At 42.6% G+C, this 18,264-nt stretch overlaps 1 protein-coding gene and 2 long non-coding RNA genes across 3 annotated transcripts; all 3 read right to left on the minus strand.

Moving 5' to 3' along the window:
* Window positions 1-6,534: 6,534 nt before the first annotated feature.
* Window positions 6,535-7,512, minus strand: LOC140578781 (uncharacterized). Its single transcript, XR_011983054.1, has 3 exons — window positions 7,461-7,512; window positions 6,919-7,047; window positions 6,535-6,578 (listed from the first exon to the last, which is right to left on the minus strand). It is a non-coding gene; the product is annotated as an uncharacterized lncRNA (long non-coding RNA).
* Window positions 7,513-8,649: 1,137 nt separating this feature from the next.
* Window positions 8,650-9,117, minus strand: LOC140578782 (uncharacterized). Its single transcript, XR_011983055.1, has 3 exons — window positions 9,025-9,117; window positions 8,870-8,929; window positions 8,650-8,736 (listed from the first exon to the last, which is right to left on the minus strand). It is a non-coding gene; the product is annotated as an uncharacterized lncRNA (long non-coding RNA).
* Window positions 9,118-10,014: 897 nt separating this feature from the next.
* LOC140592096 (uncharacterized) lies at window positions 10,015-11,319 on the minus strand. Its single transcript, XM_072714438.1, has 5 exons — window positions 11,221-11,319; window positions 11,033-11,093; window positions 10,847-10,950; window positions 10,487-10,759; window positions 10,015-10,394 (listed from the first exon to the last, which is right to left on the minus strand). Exons 1-5 carry the CDS (start codon window positions 11,317-11,319, stop codon window positions 10,239-10,241), a joined length of 693 nt encoding a protein of 230 aa, XP_072570539.1. The 3' UTR covers window positions 10,015-10,238.
* Between the last annotated feature and the right edge of the window lie 6,945 nt (window positions 11,320-18,264).

The following is an 18,264-nucleotide window of genomic DNA, read 5'->3' on the forward strand; positions in this document are numbered from 1 at the left end:
TTTTCTGGCTTTCCTTGAACTTTCATCTTACTTCCTGCTGTGGGATTATCTAATTTAAGTCCAATGAGCTTTACAGTTGTCTTACCATCTTTGCTGTTTGTTATAATGTCTGCGATCGTTCCGAAGGTTCCATTGACCAAGCCATCTTCAACGTCCAGGTTCCTTATGAGCATGACTCGAACGCCAAGAGCAGCTTGAATCCTGTCAGGCAAGTCTTGTTTTTTGCCATTGATGCAATGGGGCAGGATCAAACTTTTTCCTGTTTTGGTATCCTTTTTGATATCCTGTGCCCAAACATCAACAACCTCTGAGTTTAGGGAGGCAACAACCGTGGTATTGTGCTGTTCTACCTGTTTGTTTGTGGCAAAAATATGCAGGACATCTGTTGGAGAATCTTTAGGTTCAATGACGGCCTGTGTCAGCAGGGCTTTGTCGTTGACACTGAGCAAATCAGCCTTCCTTTTGATTCTAATTCTGTTCAGGAGTTCTGCAAAAGCTTTATCGTCTTTCTGTCGCATGATCTCTGTTAAGTTGACCAGTTGGAAATTGTCTTTCCAGACATCAAGAACACCTTCCTCATAGACACAAAGAGGTTTTGCCCTGCCAAGTGGTGGCAGCTGGTAGAAATCTCCTACAGCCAGGACAGACAATCCTCCAAATGGCTTTGAGTTTCCTTTTATTTGTTGAAATCTCCAGTGAACATAAGCAAATAGTTCTTTGGAGACCATGGATATTTCATCAATAATTAAGATTTCTGCATTCCCAAGTACTGCTCTCACTTCATCCAATGTGTTTCCAAGCCCTGTGTATGGTGGCTTTAAATTCTTAGGCAGCCTCAGGATGGAGTGCAAAGTCTTTCCTGAAATGTTGTAAGCTGCAGTACCAGTGAAGGCTGTGAGGAGCACCGTGGGCTGGGACATGTCACCAACATCACGAAACCTGGGAAGTTGGCGCAGGATCTTGGTCGCTTCCTGATAAACACACTTGATGACGTGTGATTTCCCACAGCCAGCTCCTCCAGTAACAAAATAGAAGAAGGGATCCGGATTACGACCCCAGACACGTCGCAGGCACCAGTCACGAACTGCATAGAACACAGATGCCTGGGTCTCATTGAGACTTCTGTACATTGCTTTTATAAGATCAGGGCTCAATTTTGGGGCTTCAATTATGGGCATAGCTTCTCTGTGGTCTTGATGGATCTGGTAATCTGGAACTGGGTCTGTGTCTTCTTCATTTTGCTGAATCGGTTCTCGTTCAGCGAGACATTCCAGACGGTCTACTTCAACCTCGGCCGCATAAGTGTTCCAGGCATTTACAACTGGCCCTTTCTTCTGGAGTTCTTCCATTACCTTATCTATTTTTTTTCCATGTCCTTCATACCGCTTCTTGTTGAAGTCAACATACTGTTTCATTTGTTTTGAGAGTCCATCATAATAGAATTCTCTGTATGTTGGATAGTCTGCGTTTTTAAGGTCGTCGTCTGTTCTGTGCGGGAAGTATAATTTCAAGATCCGTCTGTAAAACTTTTCTGGTTGTTTAGTTTGAGAGAAACGGGCAAATCTTACAATAGCTGGTTTGCCCACAGTCCTCTTCTGGATGTACCCCGCATTGTTTAAGAGGGGAACAGCATTTGGTCCTTCAACTTGGTGTCCGTAGAGGACCCTGTACGCTGACACAAATTCAGCCAGACACATATATTCAAATTCCAATGTTGTAGGTCTGTTGATGTATTTTTCTGTCAAACCCGACATCCAAACATTTTCTTCATCCAGGCGCATGTTCATTAATTTGCTCATCGGAAGGCTCATTTTCACACCATCATCATCCGTCTGGACGAAAATAACACTGCGTGAGCACTTTTTTAGCGGTAAGCTGCATGTGCGGGCTACGGACTCTTGAGCACTGACCTCTCTGTGCTTTGAATAAGCCTGCAAGATGATTTTCATCTCATCTTTTTGGTCGACGTTTGATTTCTTGACGACTTCAATGACGGAGTTAAGGATCTCTGTCATTTCATGCTCAGGCTTGGTTAAATAAGACATCATGTACTCGATGCAGCTGTACTCATCAAGCACGTACTGAATGTCCATGTTAGCGTTCCATACTCGGAGCAGATCAGCGTTGAATCCATTCACCCAGCAGTCTTTGGGATCACGCTTCATCATAACAACCATTCCAGAAGTGAGAGCGTCAACATAAGAGCTGTATTCTTCCTTGGTCATCTTACAAACTGTGAGCAGCTCAGATAAATCTTTGAACGATACTTTTTCATCCATGAGTAAATCTCTCACTGGTTTCAGCTTCTGCTTAGCCTGCCTTTGTCTTTTTGACAGAATTTTCCACTTTGATGTTTTAGGTTTTTTCCCACAGGCTTTATCTTCACTTTTATTCCCCTTCTCTGTATCCTCATCACTAGAGTCAATTTCAGCTGGGGTGGTGATTCTAGTGCTCTCCATGGGTAGTTTGGGGAATCCAAATCTGCATTCTACATGTCCTTTCTTGCATGATTTGGAATGCTTCTTGCTGTGCATCTGAACCTCAGTCACAATTTTGTGAAGCTCGGGGTCTCTGTTTTTATCTGGTAGCTGGCAGGATATGTAGCGATCGATGAACTTGACAACTTCATCATCTCCATCTTTTGCAGCGTCAGGTGCATCTTTCACCCATACCAACATATGAATATGTGGACTTCCTCTTGCTTGAAATTCCACTCGATAAAAGTAATCTTCCACTGGGCCGATGGGCTGGGCAGGAGACAGGATGAGGTTAGTTATGAGCGCGTCCACTCTTTTCTCAAACATGCGCATGACTGTGACTGGGTTGCTCCGGAGAATGTCGCATTTGGCGTTCCAGTCGAGCTCAGAAAATTCTACCTCTTCTCCCTGTTGAGCTTTGATGACCTTAACGACTTCTGGCCATCTCATTTCGGCAGCAGAAAAGGTTACAAAAAACGTGGGTCTGCCTAGCTGCCTCACCATTGCATGAAGGTCACGAAGGCATTTCTCCCAGTAAGCTGGAGTGCCTCTTAGGGGACGCATGAATCGAGTGGCCTCTCTATGTTGTATCAGTCTTTCAACCTCTTCCTTGTCTTGCAACATTTTGTTGGAAATGTTGCGTCCATCTCTGGTCTTTGTTTGGCCTTTGCGCGTCTGAATTGACATGCTGTTGGTGGCCATGTGGGTTTCTGTTACAAACTGGCAGAAGAAAAGGTAACTCTGGTCTTTGGCAAATCTGGTATCTACAGAGAAAAGCCTTACATTGAAATACATACTCAGGGACAACCGAACTTTCCTGTCTTGATCAAACGTATTATTGCCAGTCGGGAACTGCACAGGAAAGGCCTTGGCTTCAAGCCTTGGAACACTAAAGAAGCCCACGGGTTTGTTTCTTTGGGCCGGAGCTATGCTGAACACTCCAGCCCCATATGACAGAACTTCCTGTGCTATGTCAGGAGGCTGCATGCAGGTATCTAGTATCAGACCAGGTCGAAGTGCCTGATGTTCTTCCCCCACGTGGCTGGGCTGCTGTTCCACAGCTGCATCTGTCTCATCATCCTTGTCTGGCTCGTTACCTAGATGATCATCTTCAACAATGTCAAACGTGGCATTCTCACATATCTCAACATCTGTGTAATCTGGATGGGCCTCTTTAAGTTTAGCTAGTCCTGCTAGCACATTTTTCATGTTTACTGTGTAGAAGTGTTGGTGACCTTTGTATTTAATATTCCTCTTAAGCTTCACTTTTAAAAGCTCAGCTTCATTGCTAGCCCTTGGAAGAGTATTTACAGTCGTTTCCATCTCAGAAGGTACACACACAACGGCTCCATGCACTGCTCTTTGCTGTCCTTTGGGTAATGCAACAATCTTGGCAAAAGGAATAATCTTTGCAATCAATTGCCTTTCGAGCACATTTAATTCAAACAGTTCTGAGGGAATGGGTGCTAGGTGCAAATTATTTGCAGCGGCAATCGGTGGCATCCTTCCTCGTCTTAGGTGGCTGTCACATGTGTAGCAGATCCATTCCTGCATCCTCTCTCTCCGTACAGAACATGGAGCTGAACAAGCAGGAACACAAATGTGAACATATGTACCTGTTAGACATTCAGCCACCAGCTGAAGATTTTTGGAGTATGTGCCTCTGTTACAATGCTTAACTTGACTGGGGAAAAGAGCTCTATGACACACCGTGCAGACATGTGTGGGTCCACATTGAATCTTCTCTTGGAATTTAACTATTGCAGCTTGCATTTCATTGCTGATCAGGGGCTGTGGGGTTTCCTGGCGGGAGCCTGCCAGTGTTCTATATTTCCTCCTTATTCTGAAAGCGCACTGCAGCATTTGATTAGTAACAAGTGCAGTCTTGGACTGACTGAGTGTCTTTTTGGCAGCATATTGTTTAATATAGTGGAGCCTAAAATGTGTTTCATTGTAAGATTTGTCTTTCATATACTTCTTCATAAATGTTTTTTGTTTACTTCTGAAGTCAGGATCCGTACCGTATCTCTGTGTCACGTACTTCATTTGTTTACTTCTGAAGTCAGGATCCGTACCGTATCTCTGTGTCACGTACTTCATTTGTTTACTTCTGAAGTCAGGATCCGTACCGTATCTCTGTGTCACGTATTTCTTCATAAATGTTTTTTGTTTACTTCTGAAGTCAGGATCCGTACCGTATCTCTGTGTCACGTATTTCTTCATAAATGTTTTTTGTTTACTTCTGAAGTCAGGATCCGTACCGTATCTCTGTGTCATGTACTTCATTTGTTTACTTCTGAAGTCAGGATCCGTACCGTATCTCTGTGTCATGTACTTCATTTGCTTACTTCTGAAGTCAGGATCCGTACCGTATCTCTGTGTCACGTACTTCATTTGCTTACTTCTGAAGTCAGGATCTGTACCGTATCTTTGTGTTACATATTTCATTTGTCTGCTCCGAAAGTGAGGATCAGTTTTGTATCTGTTGCTGATGTATTCTTTCTTCCATGTTTGCTTTTTAACATACGCTTGTTTCATGGCCTGTAGTTTTTTTAACTTAAATGCAGGACAGGTAGAATATTTTTCTTTTTCTGTTGTACTTCTGGTGTTGCTTTTGGTCCTCCGACTTCCTTTGCGTCGCCTTGCTTTTGTCATTTTTGACACATCTGAGATTGGTGTTTGACTTACTTGCAATACATTGGGCACTTGATTGAGCATATCATTTGGCTCTCGCTCATCAAAACAGCGCTTTTGGTTTTTGACACACTGGTTTGATTCTGTTAATCTTGAAGAAATATTTACAATGCCCATGTGTGTAGGAGGGGCATCATCAGCGTCGTCACTGAGAAAAGTAACTGGGACAAACTCATAGGTGGTATTGGGACCGCGATTCTCAAAGAGCTTGTATAGGTGCTCAACCATGTCCGTCAGTTTGCCAAAACTCATCATAATTGCAGTTCCATCAGGATGGGGCAGACCTGCTGAACATCTGGAATGTGAATCAAACAGTCCATATGTACCTGATCTGTCCCGAAAAACTGCAATGCATTCTGGACTCACAATAAGTAAAGCATGGTTAACATTTTCTGACAAACACTCCAGTTGGGTGGCAAGGGGCAAACCCAGTCCTCCTTGATGTAGCAGGTGACCCACTCTTACATTTTCTGCGTGTACATTATACATACATCTGTCTGTCAGTACCTGTTTTGGCATTTCTTCGACTGTGAGGTGGTCATCAACGAATGTGCCATCCAATAAGAGCTGCTGTTTAATACCAATGTAAAGTGCATTTCCTTTTTGAAGCACTGTGTCAAGTGACATTGTTTCTTGCTGTACTCCCTCATTGTGGTAAGCCAAAAAAGTAAGAGCCATGCATGTGCACTGGTGACCACGGGAAAAAGTACTGTATCTCTTGTCTGCCTGGGAATGTGTCGCTCTCACTGACTGGGTGGGTAGACCACTGACGCTGCTGTTCATAGCTGAAAGCTGTAATGACAAAGAAAAGTATAATTTTTATAGTCCTATTTCTTTTGCTACTGACAATTTTAAAGTTATACACGTCATAATCAATCAAAACCATTTAAATAACCATTAACATCTTTTGTACTTAACCGCAGTTGACATTTCACTATGTGTACTAGGGTTGGGGCCATTCATGTACTGAAATGAAAATGTATGGTGAATTCCAATTCACTTTTTGCAATTAATGTACAGTTCTATGTCTCATTTACTTACGTTTCATTAACTATTTTTCATGTATTCCATTGTATTTATAAGGCACTGTGATTAAAATTCCAATGTATGTTACTACATATAATCACAAACATATGCTCAAACAGCAAGAAATAGAAATTGGTGTTCACTGAATTGAATTGCACTTCCTGACAGTCCAATTTAATTGTAATACACTTTCCTGTTGTTAAATTCTACTTCCAATTGCATTTTCTTATGTAAATTGAAATTGTTGAGCTCATTCCTGAATCGACCGCAACCCTAGTGTACAGGAAGCATGCAAATTACCTGGCTGCTGAGGTCCAGCATGCTGTCCAGTAGGATGGTGGATGAATCAGTACCAGTGTCCTTCATTAGCACCACTCCTAACTAAAATGGAAATGGTTAGTAAAGGAAGGACATAGTAAATATGTACATTTGTGCTATTGATTCTCTCTGTGATACACATGTACATGAGTCACATTTGACATTTCAAATTTGAGTTGCTGGGATGTGATTTAAATATTGAAACCAAAATTCTTAAACATAGGCATATTCACTGCGCTATCCTCAGAAAATGAAAAGGCAACTATAAGTTAAACATGCTGTCTGTTGCCCCTAGGATTATCTTTTTAACAGAGCATTACCGTAAATCCAATAACCATTAATAATTTGTGTAGTTTTGAAACATATGACATTTTAATATGTGTGTATAGTTTATGAAAACTACCTGGCTGATGTGATCCAGTGTGCCATTCTCTGGTGGCACAGCAGGTGACTCCGCACCAATGCCCTTCAACGGCACTCGTCCTGGCTTGCAAGGTGTTGGCCTGGTCAACTCCCTCACTGTCACGTCCTCCTAAAATTAAAGTAATTAGTGAACTGTATGGAAAAGACAGAGTAAATATATGTACTTTTGTTCCTTTGACTCTGTGGAATTGTCATGTTGTGTGCATGCACATGTGTATAATCACATTTGATGTTTCACATTTCAACCGCTTTGAATGTGATTCAAAGAGTCAAACCACAATGCTTAAACCTAGGCTCTTTGACTGTGCTTCCCTCAGAGAAAAAGTAGACAAGTCTAAAGTTAATGTACTATACGGTGCTACTATGATTATCTGGAAAATACAACAACTGCATTTGCAGTGCACCATGTGCATTAAATTTAAACAAAGAAGAACTACCAGTATCATTGCATTTGAAATGCAGAAAACAATTTAAAATAATCATCCCTAATCGTAGTTATTAACTAGTCAAACTATGACACACCTGCTCCTCCTCCAGTGTCTTCTTGGATGCAGCAGGTCTCCGCCGATGGTCCACCGTAGATGTCTAAGAAATGACAAAGCATAAGAAAGATTGTTGCCGCCAAGAGGAACATTCAGAGAAGTGAGCTGTGTGTTGCCCCTATGATTAAGTTCTTAAGACAGCATTACCATTAATCCATTAGCAATGTTTGTACTTGCGAAACATTTGACATTTTAAAAACTATGACACACCTGCTCCTCCTCCAGTGTCTTCTTGGATGCAGCAGGTCTCCGCCGATGGTCCACCGTAGATGTCTAAGAAATGACAAAGCATAAGAAAGATTGTTGCCGCCAAGAGGAACATTCAGAGAAGTGAGCTGTGTGTTGCCCCTATGATTAAGTTCTTAAGACAGCATTACCATTAATCCATTAGCAATGTTTGTACTTGCGAAACATTTGACATTTTAAAAACTATGACACACCTGCTCCTCCTCCAGTGTCTTCTTGGATGCAGCAGGTCTCCGCCGATGGTCCACCGTAGATGTCTAAGAAATGACAAAGCATAAGAAAGATTGTTGCCGCCAAGAGGAACATTCAGAGAAGTGAGCTGTGTGTTGCCCCTATGATTAAGTTCTTAAGACAGCATTACCATTAATCCATTAGCAATGTTTGTACTTGCGAAACATTTGACATTTTAAAAACTATGACACACCTGCTCCTCCTCCAGTGTCTTCTTGGATGCAGCAGGTCTCCGCCGATGGTCCACCGTAGATGTCTAAGAAATGACAAAGCATAAGAAAGATTGTTGCCGCCAAGAGGAACATTCAGAGAAGTGAGCTGTGTGTTGCCCCTATGATTAAGTTCTTAAGACAGCATTACCATTAATCCATTAGCAATGTTTGTACTTGCGAAACATTTGACATTTCAAAAACTATGACACACCTTCTCCTCTTCCCATCTCTTCTTGGAAGCAGCACGTCTCCGCTGATGGTCCACCGTAGATGTCTAAGAAATGACAAAGAAAAAGAAACATTTTCTTATACCATTTGTTGTAGTGTTTTTTGCACTAAAAACCAACAGGATTAGCATTGTTTAAATGCTGTTTTGTAAGCAACCTGAAAATATCTTATGACTGTTACACAAACATAAATAAATTTAATCCAAATTACCTTCCTGCCCTTCGTACCACCTGTGGATTCCAAAGCGCCACATGCTGGAACAAAGCGGTCCATCTTCTCCTGAACTGCAGGGCTGAACCACACCGGATTTAGGGGGATGGAACACTGCAACAAGTTTCCCTGTGAAGTAAAATTTCACAGAGATGAGAAATATATATATATATATATATATATATATATATATATATATATATATATATAACATAAGCATGCACAATTTATTTGTCATATGTAGTATTAAGAGAAAACACACCTGCTGGCCAGCCATCCTCCTACTCTCCTGAGTGCGTTCACCCTGCACGCGCTGCCTCTTCTATTATGATTAAAAAACAAAGTTTTGTTGGAGAAGTACTGATCAAACATCCCTTAAAAAATATAGGCCACCAAATTACAGCATGCATCCATTACCTGCTGAACAAGCGTCCAGTCGAACGGGTTGGAAGCACGTGGCACAGTCACCTCGCCAACCACAACCAACTTGGGGGAGACTCGTCTGACCACTGGTGGTGAAGTCTTCGTGGTAGCTGGTGCCTTAGAAGGAGCCGCCTGCAATTCAAAGAGTTTGTTTAGGCTCCATAGACCGCAATGTGTTTGCATATAAGCTGCAATGCATGTAATGGACCATCATTACCACAACCAAATTGGGGGGCACTGGTCTCTCCACTGGTGGTGAAGTCTTCGGAGAGGCCGGTGTATCTGGAGTAGCTGCCTGTAGTTGCAAAGAGGCAGCATCCCAGAGCAACCATGTAAGGATCTCCATCCCTACATTGTCACTTAGGTGCACCTGCCAGACATAGTGACACGTAAACAAATGTAGACATTGACAGTAAATCTTCATTAGCATTTTTACAGCAACATGTTTTACGTACACCATCTTTGCACCACAGCTCCAGGCGACTCAGCGGGAAGTGTTCAGCAACGGATAGGTACCGAATACCTAGAAGAAAAAGCAGTTCAACCATGAATCTTATTTCTAGCCAGCCTAGAATTTTGTAATACTGCACAGATAAAGTAGAAATGTGTAGCAAGAGAAGAAAATATTGGTTTAATTTGAGATGAAATTAATTACGATTTACTGTGTGCTGAAGGACAAATGTCATTGCTCAACCAAGGAAATTTTAGACTGCAAAAACATGTTGATCGTTATGACAGAAACACTCGTGTGGCAAAAGAGTCACTTTTCCCCGAGTGAGGGGGTCTATTAACACAGGTAAACTGAGGAATCAAACAGGTGAACTTAGGTAGGGCTGGGGGCGCAGTGGTTTTGGCTGCAAATAAGGCTTTGGCAAAGGCGAGGGGTCCGTGAGGACTGGAGGGCAGGAACGGAAACAGGACAAAGGGACGCAGAGGTCAACAAGTGGCACCGACAGGCATGGCTTGTAGGAACAGAACTCGAGCTGTGGGAAGAGAACAGAGAGCCGCTCGGCATGTGCCGAGCGGGACACAACAACAATACCTCGCCCCGTGTGTGGGGAGACAATCCTGTGTAAGGGATGCCACGCAGGTGTGGCTTGTTAGCCCTCATCCGCAAGGTGGTTTGGGATGTGGGTGTAACATTGATATTTCATTGACAGTAACAAAACAGCTCCCCAAATAATGGTAATAGCTGTCTTTTTAAACTTTTAAAGCAATTTTGTATTTTTGTTAAATAGTCTTCTGAAAAAGAGCAGTGTTTTGTACATACCCTCCTGAGCGGCCACACGATGGTACTCCTGGCGCAGGAGACGTTGCACTGCTTCATCCACGGTGAGACGTGTAGGGAAATCCAGAACAACCACCTGTATTTATTTAAAAAGAATAACAATCATTTAAACAATATTTAATTCGCAAGATTTCAATGAACGAATGCATTGAAAAAATAAAGAGTTACATTAGGCCAGCGGTTGCAGAGAGTGGTGAGCAGCCTCCGGAAGTCAGCTCCAGCCTCGGTGATGGTCCTGCTGGCGGTCAAGTTGTTGCTGGGTGCTAACACGCAGACTACCTCGGGTGTCCGAGGAAGAACTGCATGCAGCACCTCACGCCTCAACTCAGCCGCGCTCGCCCCTGGAGTCGACATCAACCCGAAGGAGAGTCGGCCCTGTGGCATGGTGACAAACCCATCTACGATCGCTCGCAAATGGGAGTCACCAACCAATAGAGCCAACTGCAAAAGGAAAAGCACAATACATGATTGAAAATGACCAGTTAATCATGAAGAGCAAAATGTATGTAAAGAACAAAACAGAATTACCTTCTTCTCCGGGTCCTCGGCTGGAATAACCAACTTGTGGCTCCGTCCAGTCACACGAGATAGTGGCCACCGCCTCACCCGATGACGAAAGCCAGTCCCACGGCCTATTTAGAGACACACAGAAACCAAGATAAAACTTTCAATTCTTGGAGCAGTCAACGAAATGAACACACAAGCACTACATACGTGAAGAGACGTATGTTGCCATCTGCTGGGGTTCCTCTTGGAAGGCCGTGGAACGTGACACCTACAACAGGTTTTCATCAAAGTTTTTGATAAGTACAATGGCATCATGACACTGTAACAAAATAAAATTACTAGCAGCCACTGTCATGAGAACAGAAGAAGACTTTTCTGATTTGTAGGTTAGATACCTCCTTGGTGACGTCATATGGGCAAATCGGAGGATCTGCCAGGTCCAGCTTCCTCCATCTCTTCTTGGCAGCCTCGGAACGACTCCCTTTACGCGGCATCCTCTCTGGTGTAAACCTGTGAAATACACGAAAACTGGCAAGAACAAGGTTATCTCCACCCAAAGTGGATGGAGAGTAGACAAGCAGAAAAATGTAAAAAATGCAGTTATGGAACAACTTCTAGAAATATGTATATGGTTTTTTGTAGGTAGTGTGTGTGTGTGTGTGTGGGCACGGGAGGTGTGGATGTGTGTGGGTATTTAAAATGACAGTTATTAATGGATGTGTGTTAAGGTTTTTTTTCTCTTTTTTGTGGTAATGTGCTGACTGCAATGTACTTGATGATCTGTGGTGATGCCAAAGCACAGCAGCTCTCACAGAATGAGGAACTGTAAAGAGAAGCAGAATAGATTGGTATTATTTGTACTGTAGAACATTACTTAAGAGGAAAAACTGTTTTAGCAAGAAACCCGAGTGCAATGAAATAGCCTACATTGTAGTTTCACATAGCCTGTTCGACATAGTTGATCAAACACAAAAGCCATTATTGTGAACTGCTAGTTTTATCCATAGTGCCCTGAATTTCTCTTCTCGACATGTGAGTTTATTTAGGAAAGCATCTCAACACAAGGCGAAAGGTCAAACCATATGTATAGCAAGCCACGATGCAGCGTAGAATTTATTTTTGTGTTGCTGTGGCAGCCTCTCTGAAGCCTGAACTCTAATAACCACTGCACTATTGAAACTGACACGTCTTGAAAGTAACACTTAGGCAAATGAGAAATATAATTTAAAGAATTCATGTAATTAAATTAAAAGGTGTTGACACAGTAGTAGGTTTAAGGATGTGCATAATTATGGAACCAGAGTATTATAAGTTTGTAGAGCAGTGTGTAGACTTTTTATATGAAATATATATCACAACATACTCTGCTAACATACTCGATTATTATTAATTATGGAATGACACTGAAAGGCCAGCAAAGCAGTCACAAACTCTGTCAGTTATACAGTGATGCCAACCACAGCATGACAATACCCTCACAGCACACAGAGCTATTAAATACTGACTTAGTTACCTGCCAAATGTAAGAATGCTTAGAGTATTTCATTCATTCATTAAGCAATGCAATTGTACAAAATTGCAGGAACATTCAATAAACTTCAATACAGAAATGCAAATCAATAAGGATTTTTTAAAAGACATTTACACATTTAGCAATACAAGTTTCTTGTAAGAAAATGACATTCAATACAAAGTACTTCATACATAGAATACACGTTCAATGTACTGATGTAGTAAGTCCTTTTATTGCACATTTCGCACCTCATTTAATTTCAGTTCATTTGCACAACACCCACTCATACACGTAAGGGATAATGTACAGGCAGCTGGTAGTTATCGCAGAAATAAGCCCCGACAGTGTGATCAGTGTATCACACTGAAGGGGCTTATTTCGCGATAACTACCGGCTGCCTGTACATTATCCCGCTTATTACACGGCTACTTGCCACATAAGGAAAAAAACTGGACATGAATATGAATTTGAAACATGTTATTGGCATATTTGTTTTAAATTAACATTTTTAAACGGTAATCTTTGTTGGCCCGGAGGGATTTTAAACATACAAGTAGTACCGGCTATGCGTTATTACTTTGGAGCGGTTATTATTTGAAAAGAACGAACCTGCAAATGTCTCAACTGACCAATCAGAATCAAGCATTCCAGAGAGCCGTGTAATAAAACGAAATAACATGTCTGTGTCCAAAATCACACACTGCATTTCACATACTATGTGAATTAACCTTATCAAACCTAAGGTACCTTGAGCTATTTTTGTATTCCATTAGATTTAGGCTTATTATATTGTATGGACATAAGTTAGCAAAATATGATTTATGGTTTTGTTTTCAGGACTTTCTGGGCTACTCATATATAATAATTTGATGTGTACATACAATATTATTTTTTTCATGAGGAGAAATCAGTCGCGAGTACAGTAAAATCCAGTTATAACGGACTTCAAGGGACTTGGCAAAGCAGTCCGTTATATCTAAAATTCGTTATATCTAGGGTTGCTGTACGGCCAGAACAGAACTACAGGACACCATTTACTCCTGCCACACCCCAGCAGACAACCTTGTGGTATAGATTATTATATTTTACGTGTAGTAATCTAACTTTACCTGACCAGATGCATGACTATTAATAATCACCGGCACGCCAGGCGCCTTGTAGGCGGAGCTGCATGTCTGTTATAGCCGAACAAAACTACAGCTAAAAGTTGTATAAGGGACATGCTTTAGGGGGAAAGCGGAACCCCACGCGAACACGGGGAAAGCACGCAAGGTCCACACAGAAAGGCCAACCGAAGGATCGAACCGAGATCCTTCTCCGATAAACACTGCGCCACCGTGCAGCCGCAAACTACAGTTGAAAAGGTTAAATAAAAAAGCAGATGCTTACCTGCTCGACGTGTGACGTTTAGATAGTCAGGAAACTCGTAGCAATGCAATATGAAATCCAGTAGCTTTTGTCTCAACCAACCGCCAAAACCATCTGCAACTTCCAGAAAGATCTGGGAAGTTATATATGGTATGAATAAATCATTCGTATTGGACAATTCTTTTCATCCAACATCCAATCATATGTGAGTAGTGGCACATAGCAACGTAATAGCAACCACCTTGTATGCATGCAAGCGATTCTCGAAGTCTGGACCCAGTCTAAACGGGGCACATATGACTCAATGTGGGCGATATGGAGGAAAATATTATATCACAATGGTTTTATATTTAAATCACGATTTTATCAGGTTTTTAACATGGGTTTGTGACGATTGTTTTTTTTTTTTTACTATTATGCAAATGATTGAACAATGCAACCAAATTATTTCTAACTATAAAGTATTTAGGCTTCAGGCTTCGTGTATACCGGCAAATCAACTTCCGGCTTTTGTACGCCTGTCATAAATCCGAACGACAATGCTATCATTTGTAGTTTTTAATCTTTATGGTTATATATATTTTAACAGTAGTGTCATACGCCTTTGTCAGAGATAACCTAATTCACCGTAAAATGGGTTTATTGTGTCTACCTTAGTATGAAGTGTTAAATCTTAAAATATTCATTCACCCCAGAAATGCATGTCCCGTATGTTGAAATCTTTGTGCTTCTGTTACCATTACTGTCTTCTAATTGTATTTTTTATTTATCTATCCTTTGTTTAACTAGGAAGTTTCCATTGAGATACAATATCTCGTCGTCCAGGAAGTTCTACCTAAGATGGCAGAAAATAAGAAAAGTAAGACAAAAGTTTCATGTATGAACATACATACAGAGATGATTAATTTGAACACAAACTGAAAAACATAGAAATACTAAAGCTATACATATAATAAAATTAAGTTATATTGAACAATGCCACTGTTGTTTAAGCTCAGAGTTTAAGAGATTTTTAAACACAATCAGGGAAAGCAAGGAGTCTTAATTCAATATATTTTGCAATATATTATATAAGCTGGATTTTCTCAGTTCTGTGCGTGTGGTGGGAGGCTGAAAGAGAAGTGTAACTGATGAACGGGTACAGTATGTATTAGTGCAGAATGTGTTGGGTTGGGGCGGTGTGTGGGTGGGAGTTTGTTGGTTGGGGGAGCGTGTGTCTGAGTGCTACTTGGGATGTGTCTAAGTGGGTGTTTGTGGGTATGTAGGTGGGTGTTTGTTAGTGGGGGATGTGTGTGTGTCAGAGGATGGATAGGCGTAGGTAGCTAGTGGATAGGTTGATAGGTGTTTGCTAAGCATTGCTAGGCAGTAGCTAGGGTGTCGATAAGTCTTGCTAGGTGGTTACTAGGGTGCTGCTAGGCATTACTAGGTGGTTGTTATGGTGTCGGAAGGCGTTGGTAGGGTTTTGGTAGCTGGTTGCTAGGTGGTTGGTAAGGTGTTGTTAAGGTGTTGCTATGCAATTATAGGTGGTTGCTAGGGTGTTGCGTGGTGGTTGCTATGGTGTTAGAAGGTGTATGTAAGGTGTGGGTAGCTGGTTGCTAGGTGGTTAATATGGGGTTGCTATGCAATTTTAGGTGGTTGCTAGGGTGCTGCTAGGTGGTTGGTATGGTGGCAGAAAGTGTTGCTAGGGTCTCAGTAGCTGGTTGCTAGGAGGTTGCTAGGCATAGCTAAGTGGTTGCTAAGGTGTTGCTATGCAATTGTAGGTGGTTGCTATGGTGTTGCTAGGCGTCGCTAGGTGGTTGGTAGATGCTGCAAGGTGGTTGCTAGGGTGTTAGAAAGTGTTCCTACGGTCTCAGTAGCTGGTTGCTAGGCATAGCTAAATGGTTGCTATGGTGTTGGTATGCATTTATTGGTGGTTGCTATGGTGTTGCTAGGTGGTTGCTAGGTGCTGCAAGGTGGTTGCCATGGTGCTAGAAGGCGTTGCTAAGATCTCAGTAGCTGGTTGCTAGCTGGTTGCTAGGTGTTGCTAGGTGGTTGCTATGTTGTTGCTATGCATTTCTAGGTGGTTGCTATGGTGTTGCTATGCGGTTGCTAGGTGCTGCAAGGTGGTTGTTACGCTGTCAGAAGGCGTTGCTATGGTCTAAGTAGGTGGTTGCTAGGCATAGCTAGATGGTTGCTATGGTGTTGCTATGCAATTCTAGGTGGTTGCTAAGGTGTTGCTAGGTGGTTGCTAGGTGCTGTAAGCTGGTTGCTATGATGTCAGAAGGCGTTGCTATGGTCTCAGTAGCTGGTTGCTAGGCATAGCTAGATGGTTGCTATGGTGTTGCTATGCAATTCTAGGTGGTTGCTAAGGTGTTGCTAGGTGGTTGCTAGGTGCTGCAAGTGGGTTGCTATGATGTCAGAAGGCGTTGCTAAGGTCTCAGTAGCTGGATGCTAGGCATAGCTAGATGGTTGCTATGGTGTTGCTATGGAATTCTAGGTGGTTGCTAAGGTGTTGCTAGGTGGTTGCTAGGTGCTGCAAGTGGGTTGCTATGATGTCAGAAGGCATGCTATGGTCTCAGTAGCTGGTTGCTAGGCATAGCTAGATGGTTGCTATGGTGTTGCTATGCAATTCTAGGTGGTTGCTAAGGTGTTGCTAGGTGGTTGCTAGGTGCTGCAAGTGGGTTGCAATGATGTCAGAAGGCGTTGCTAAGGTCTCAGTAGCTGGATGCTAGGCATAGCTAGATGGTTGCTATGGTGTTGCTATGCAATTCTAGGTGGTTGCTAAGGTGTTGCTAGGTGGTTGCTAGGTGCTGCAAGTGGGTTGCTATGATGTCAGAAGGTGTTGCTATGGTCTCAGTAGCTGGTTGCTAGGCATAGCTAGATGGTTGCTAAGGTGTTGCTATGAAATTGTAGGTAGTTGCTAAGGTGTTGCTAGGTGGTTGCTAGGCAGTTGCTATGTGTTTGGTGATGAGGCCTGAGGTGTAATACCAAGTCTTGTTGCTGTGGCATTAACACTGGCCAAGTGGCAAAACTTTGATTGAAATGCATTGAAGTCAATGGGAGAGAACGAGGGATGAAAGACGAGTGCGGGTCAAGATGGTGGACTTGGGGCGTTGGGTGATGAGGCCTAAGGGTGAATATGAAGTCTTGTTGCAGTGGTATGAACGCTGGACGAATGGGAAAACTTTGACTAAAATGCATTGAAGTCAATGGGAGGGAACGAGGGATGAAAGACGAGTGCGGGTCAAGATGGTGGTGTTGCGGTGTTGGGTGATGAGGCCTGAGGTTGAATACCTAGTCTTGTTGCAGTGGTATGAACGCTGGCCGAATAGGAAAACTTTGACTGAAATGCATTGAAGTCAATGGGAGAGAACGAGGGATGAAAGACGAGTGCGGGTCAAGATGGTGGACTTGGGGCGTTGGGTGATGAGGCCTAAGGGTGAATATGAAGTCTTGTTGCAGTGGTATGAACGCTGGACGAATGGGAAAACTTTGACTGAAATGCATTGAAGTCAATGGGAGGGAACGAGGGATGAAAGACGAGTGCGGGTCAAGATGTTGGACTTGCGGTGTTGGTTGATGAGGCCTAAGGTTGAATACCGAGTCTTGTTGCTCTGGTATGAACGCTGGCCGAGTGGGACAACTTTGACTGAAATGCATTGAAGTCAATGGGCCATTCACTCCCATGAAAAAAGATGCGCCTTACTACTATTCACATGGCTAATGCTAGGTAAAAGTTAGCATTCAGTGCATTCCTATGGGATTTTAAGTGTGTTTTAACGTGAATAATGTCGCCATGGTAACATATTCTGCGCAGAAAAGTAATAGCACACCTCACACCATGAAGGACTCACTTTTGATATATAGATTGCCTGGCTGCACGCTACGGTACGACCCGCATTAATTGCCGAAAATCACGGAAGAATAATAATAATAACTAGAAACGAAAATTCCTGAAGAAATTTTGAGATGGGCCTATTCCGCTGACCTTGGAAGAGCTGGTGCTTTTACTTATTGATTTAATTATTTAGTCTTGTTGCTGTGGCAGTAGTATTGGCCAAATAATGAAACTTTGACAGAAATGCATTGAAGTCAATGTGAGAGAACGAGGGATGAAGGACGAGTGCGGGTCAGGATGGGGGTCTTAAGGTGTTGGGTGATGGTGCCTGAGGTTTAATACCGAGTCTTATTGTTGTGGCATAAACCCTGGCCGAGTAGGAAAACTTTGACTAAAATCTATTGAAGTCAATGGGAGAGAACGAGGGATGAAAGACGAGTGCGGGTCAAGATGGTGGACTTGGGGCGTTGGGTGATGAGGCCTGAGGTTGAATACCGAGTCTTGTTGCTGTAGTATGTACGCTGGCCCAGTGGGAAAACTTTGACTGAAATGCATTGAAGTCAATGGGAGAGAACGAGGGATGAAAGACGAGTGCGGGGCAAGATGTTGGACTTGGGGTGTTGGGTGATGAGGCCTAAGGTTGAATACCAAGTCTTGTTGCTCTGGTATGAACGCTGGCCGAGTGGGACAACTTTGACTGAAATGCATTGAAGCCAATGGGCCATTCACTCCCATGAAAAA

The sequence above is a fragment of the Paramormyrops kingsleyae genome, chromosome 1 (assembly GCF_048594095.1).
Source record: "Paramormyrops kingsleyae isolate MSU_618 chromosome 1, PKINGS_0.4, whole genome shotgun sequence".
In the NCBI taxonomy this organism is placed as follows: domain Eukaryota; kingdom Metazoa; phylum Chordata; class Actinopteri; order Osteoglossiformes; family Mormyridae; genus Paramormyrops; species Paramormyrops kingsleyae.

Excerpts from the sequence above, each read along its gene's own strand:
- LOC140592096 (XM_072714438.1), bottom strand. The coding sequence starts at position 11,319 with ATGCCGCGTAAAGGGAGTCGTTCCGAGGCTGCCAAGAAGAGATGGAGG. Across the intron at positions 11,094-11,220 it reads CATATGACGTCACCAAGGAG|GTGTCACGTTCCACGGCCTT; the intron begins GTATCTAACCTA and ends AACCTGTTGTAG. Across the intron at positions 10,951-11,032 it reads GGCAACATACGTCTCTTCAC|GCCGTGGGACTGGCTTTCGT; the intron begins GTATGTAGTGCT and ends GTCTCTAAATAG.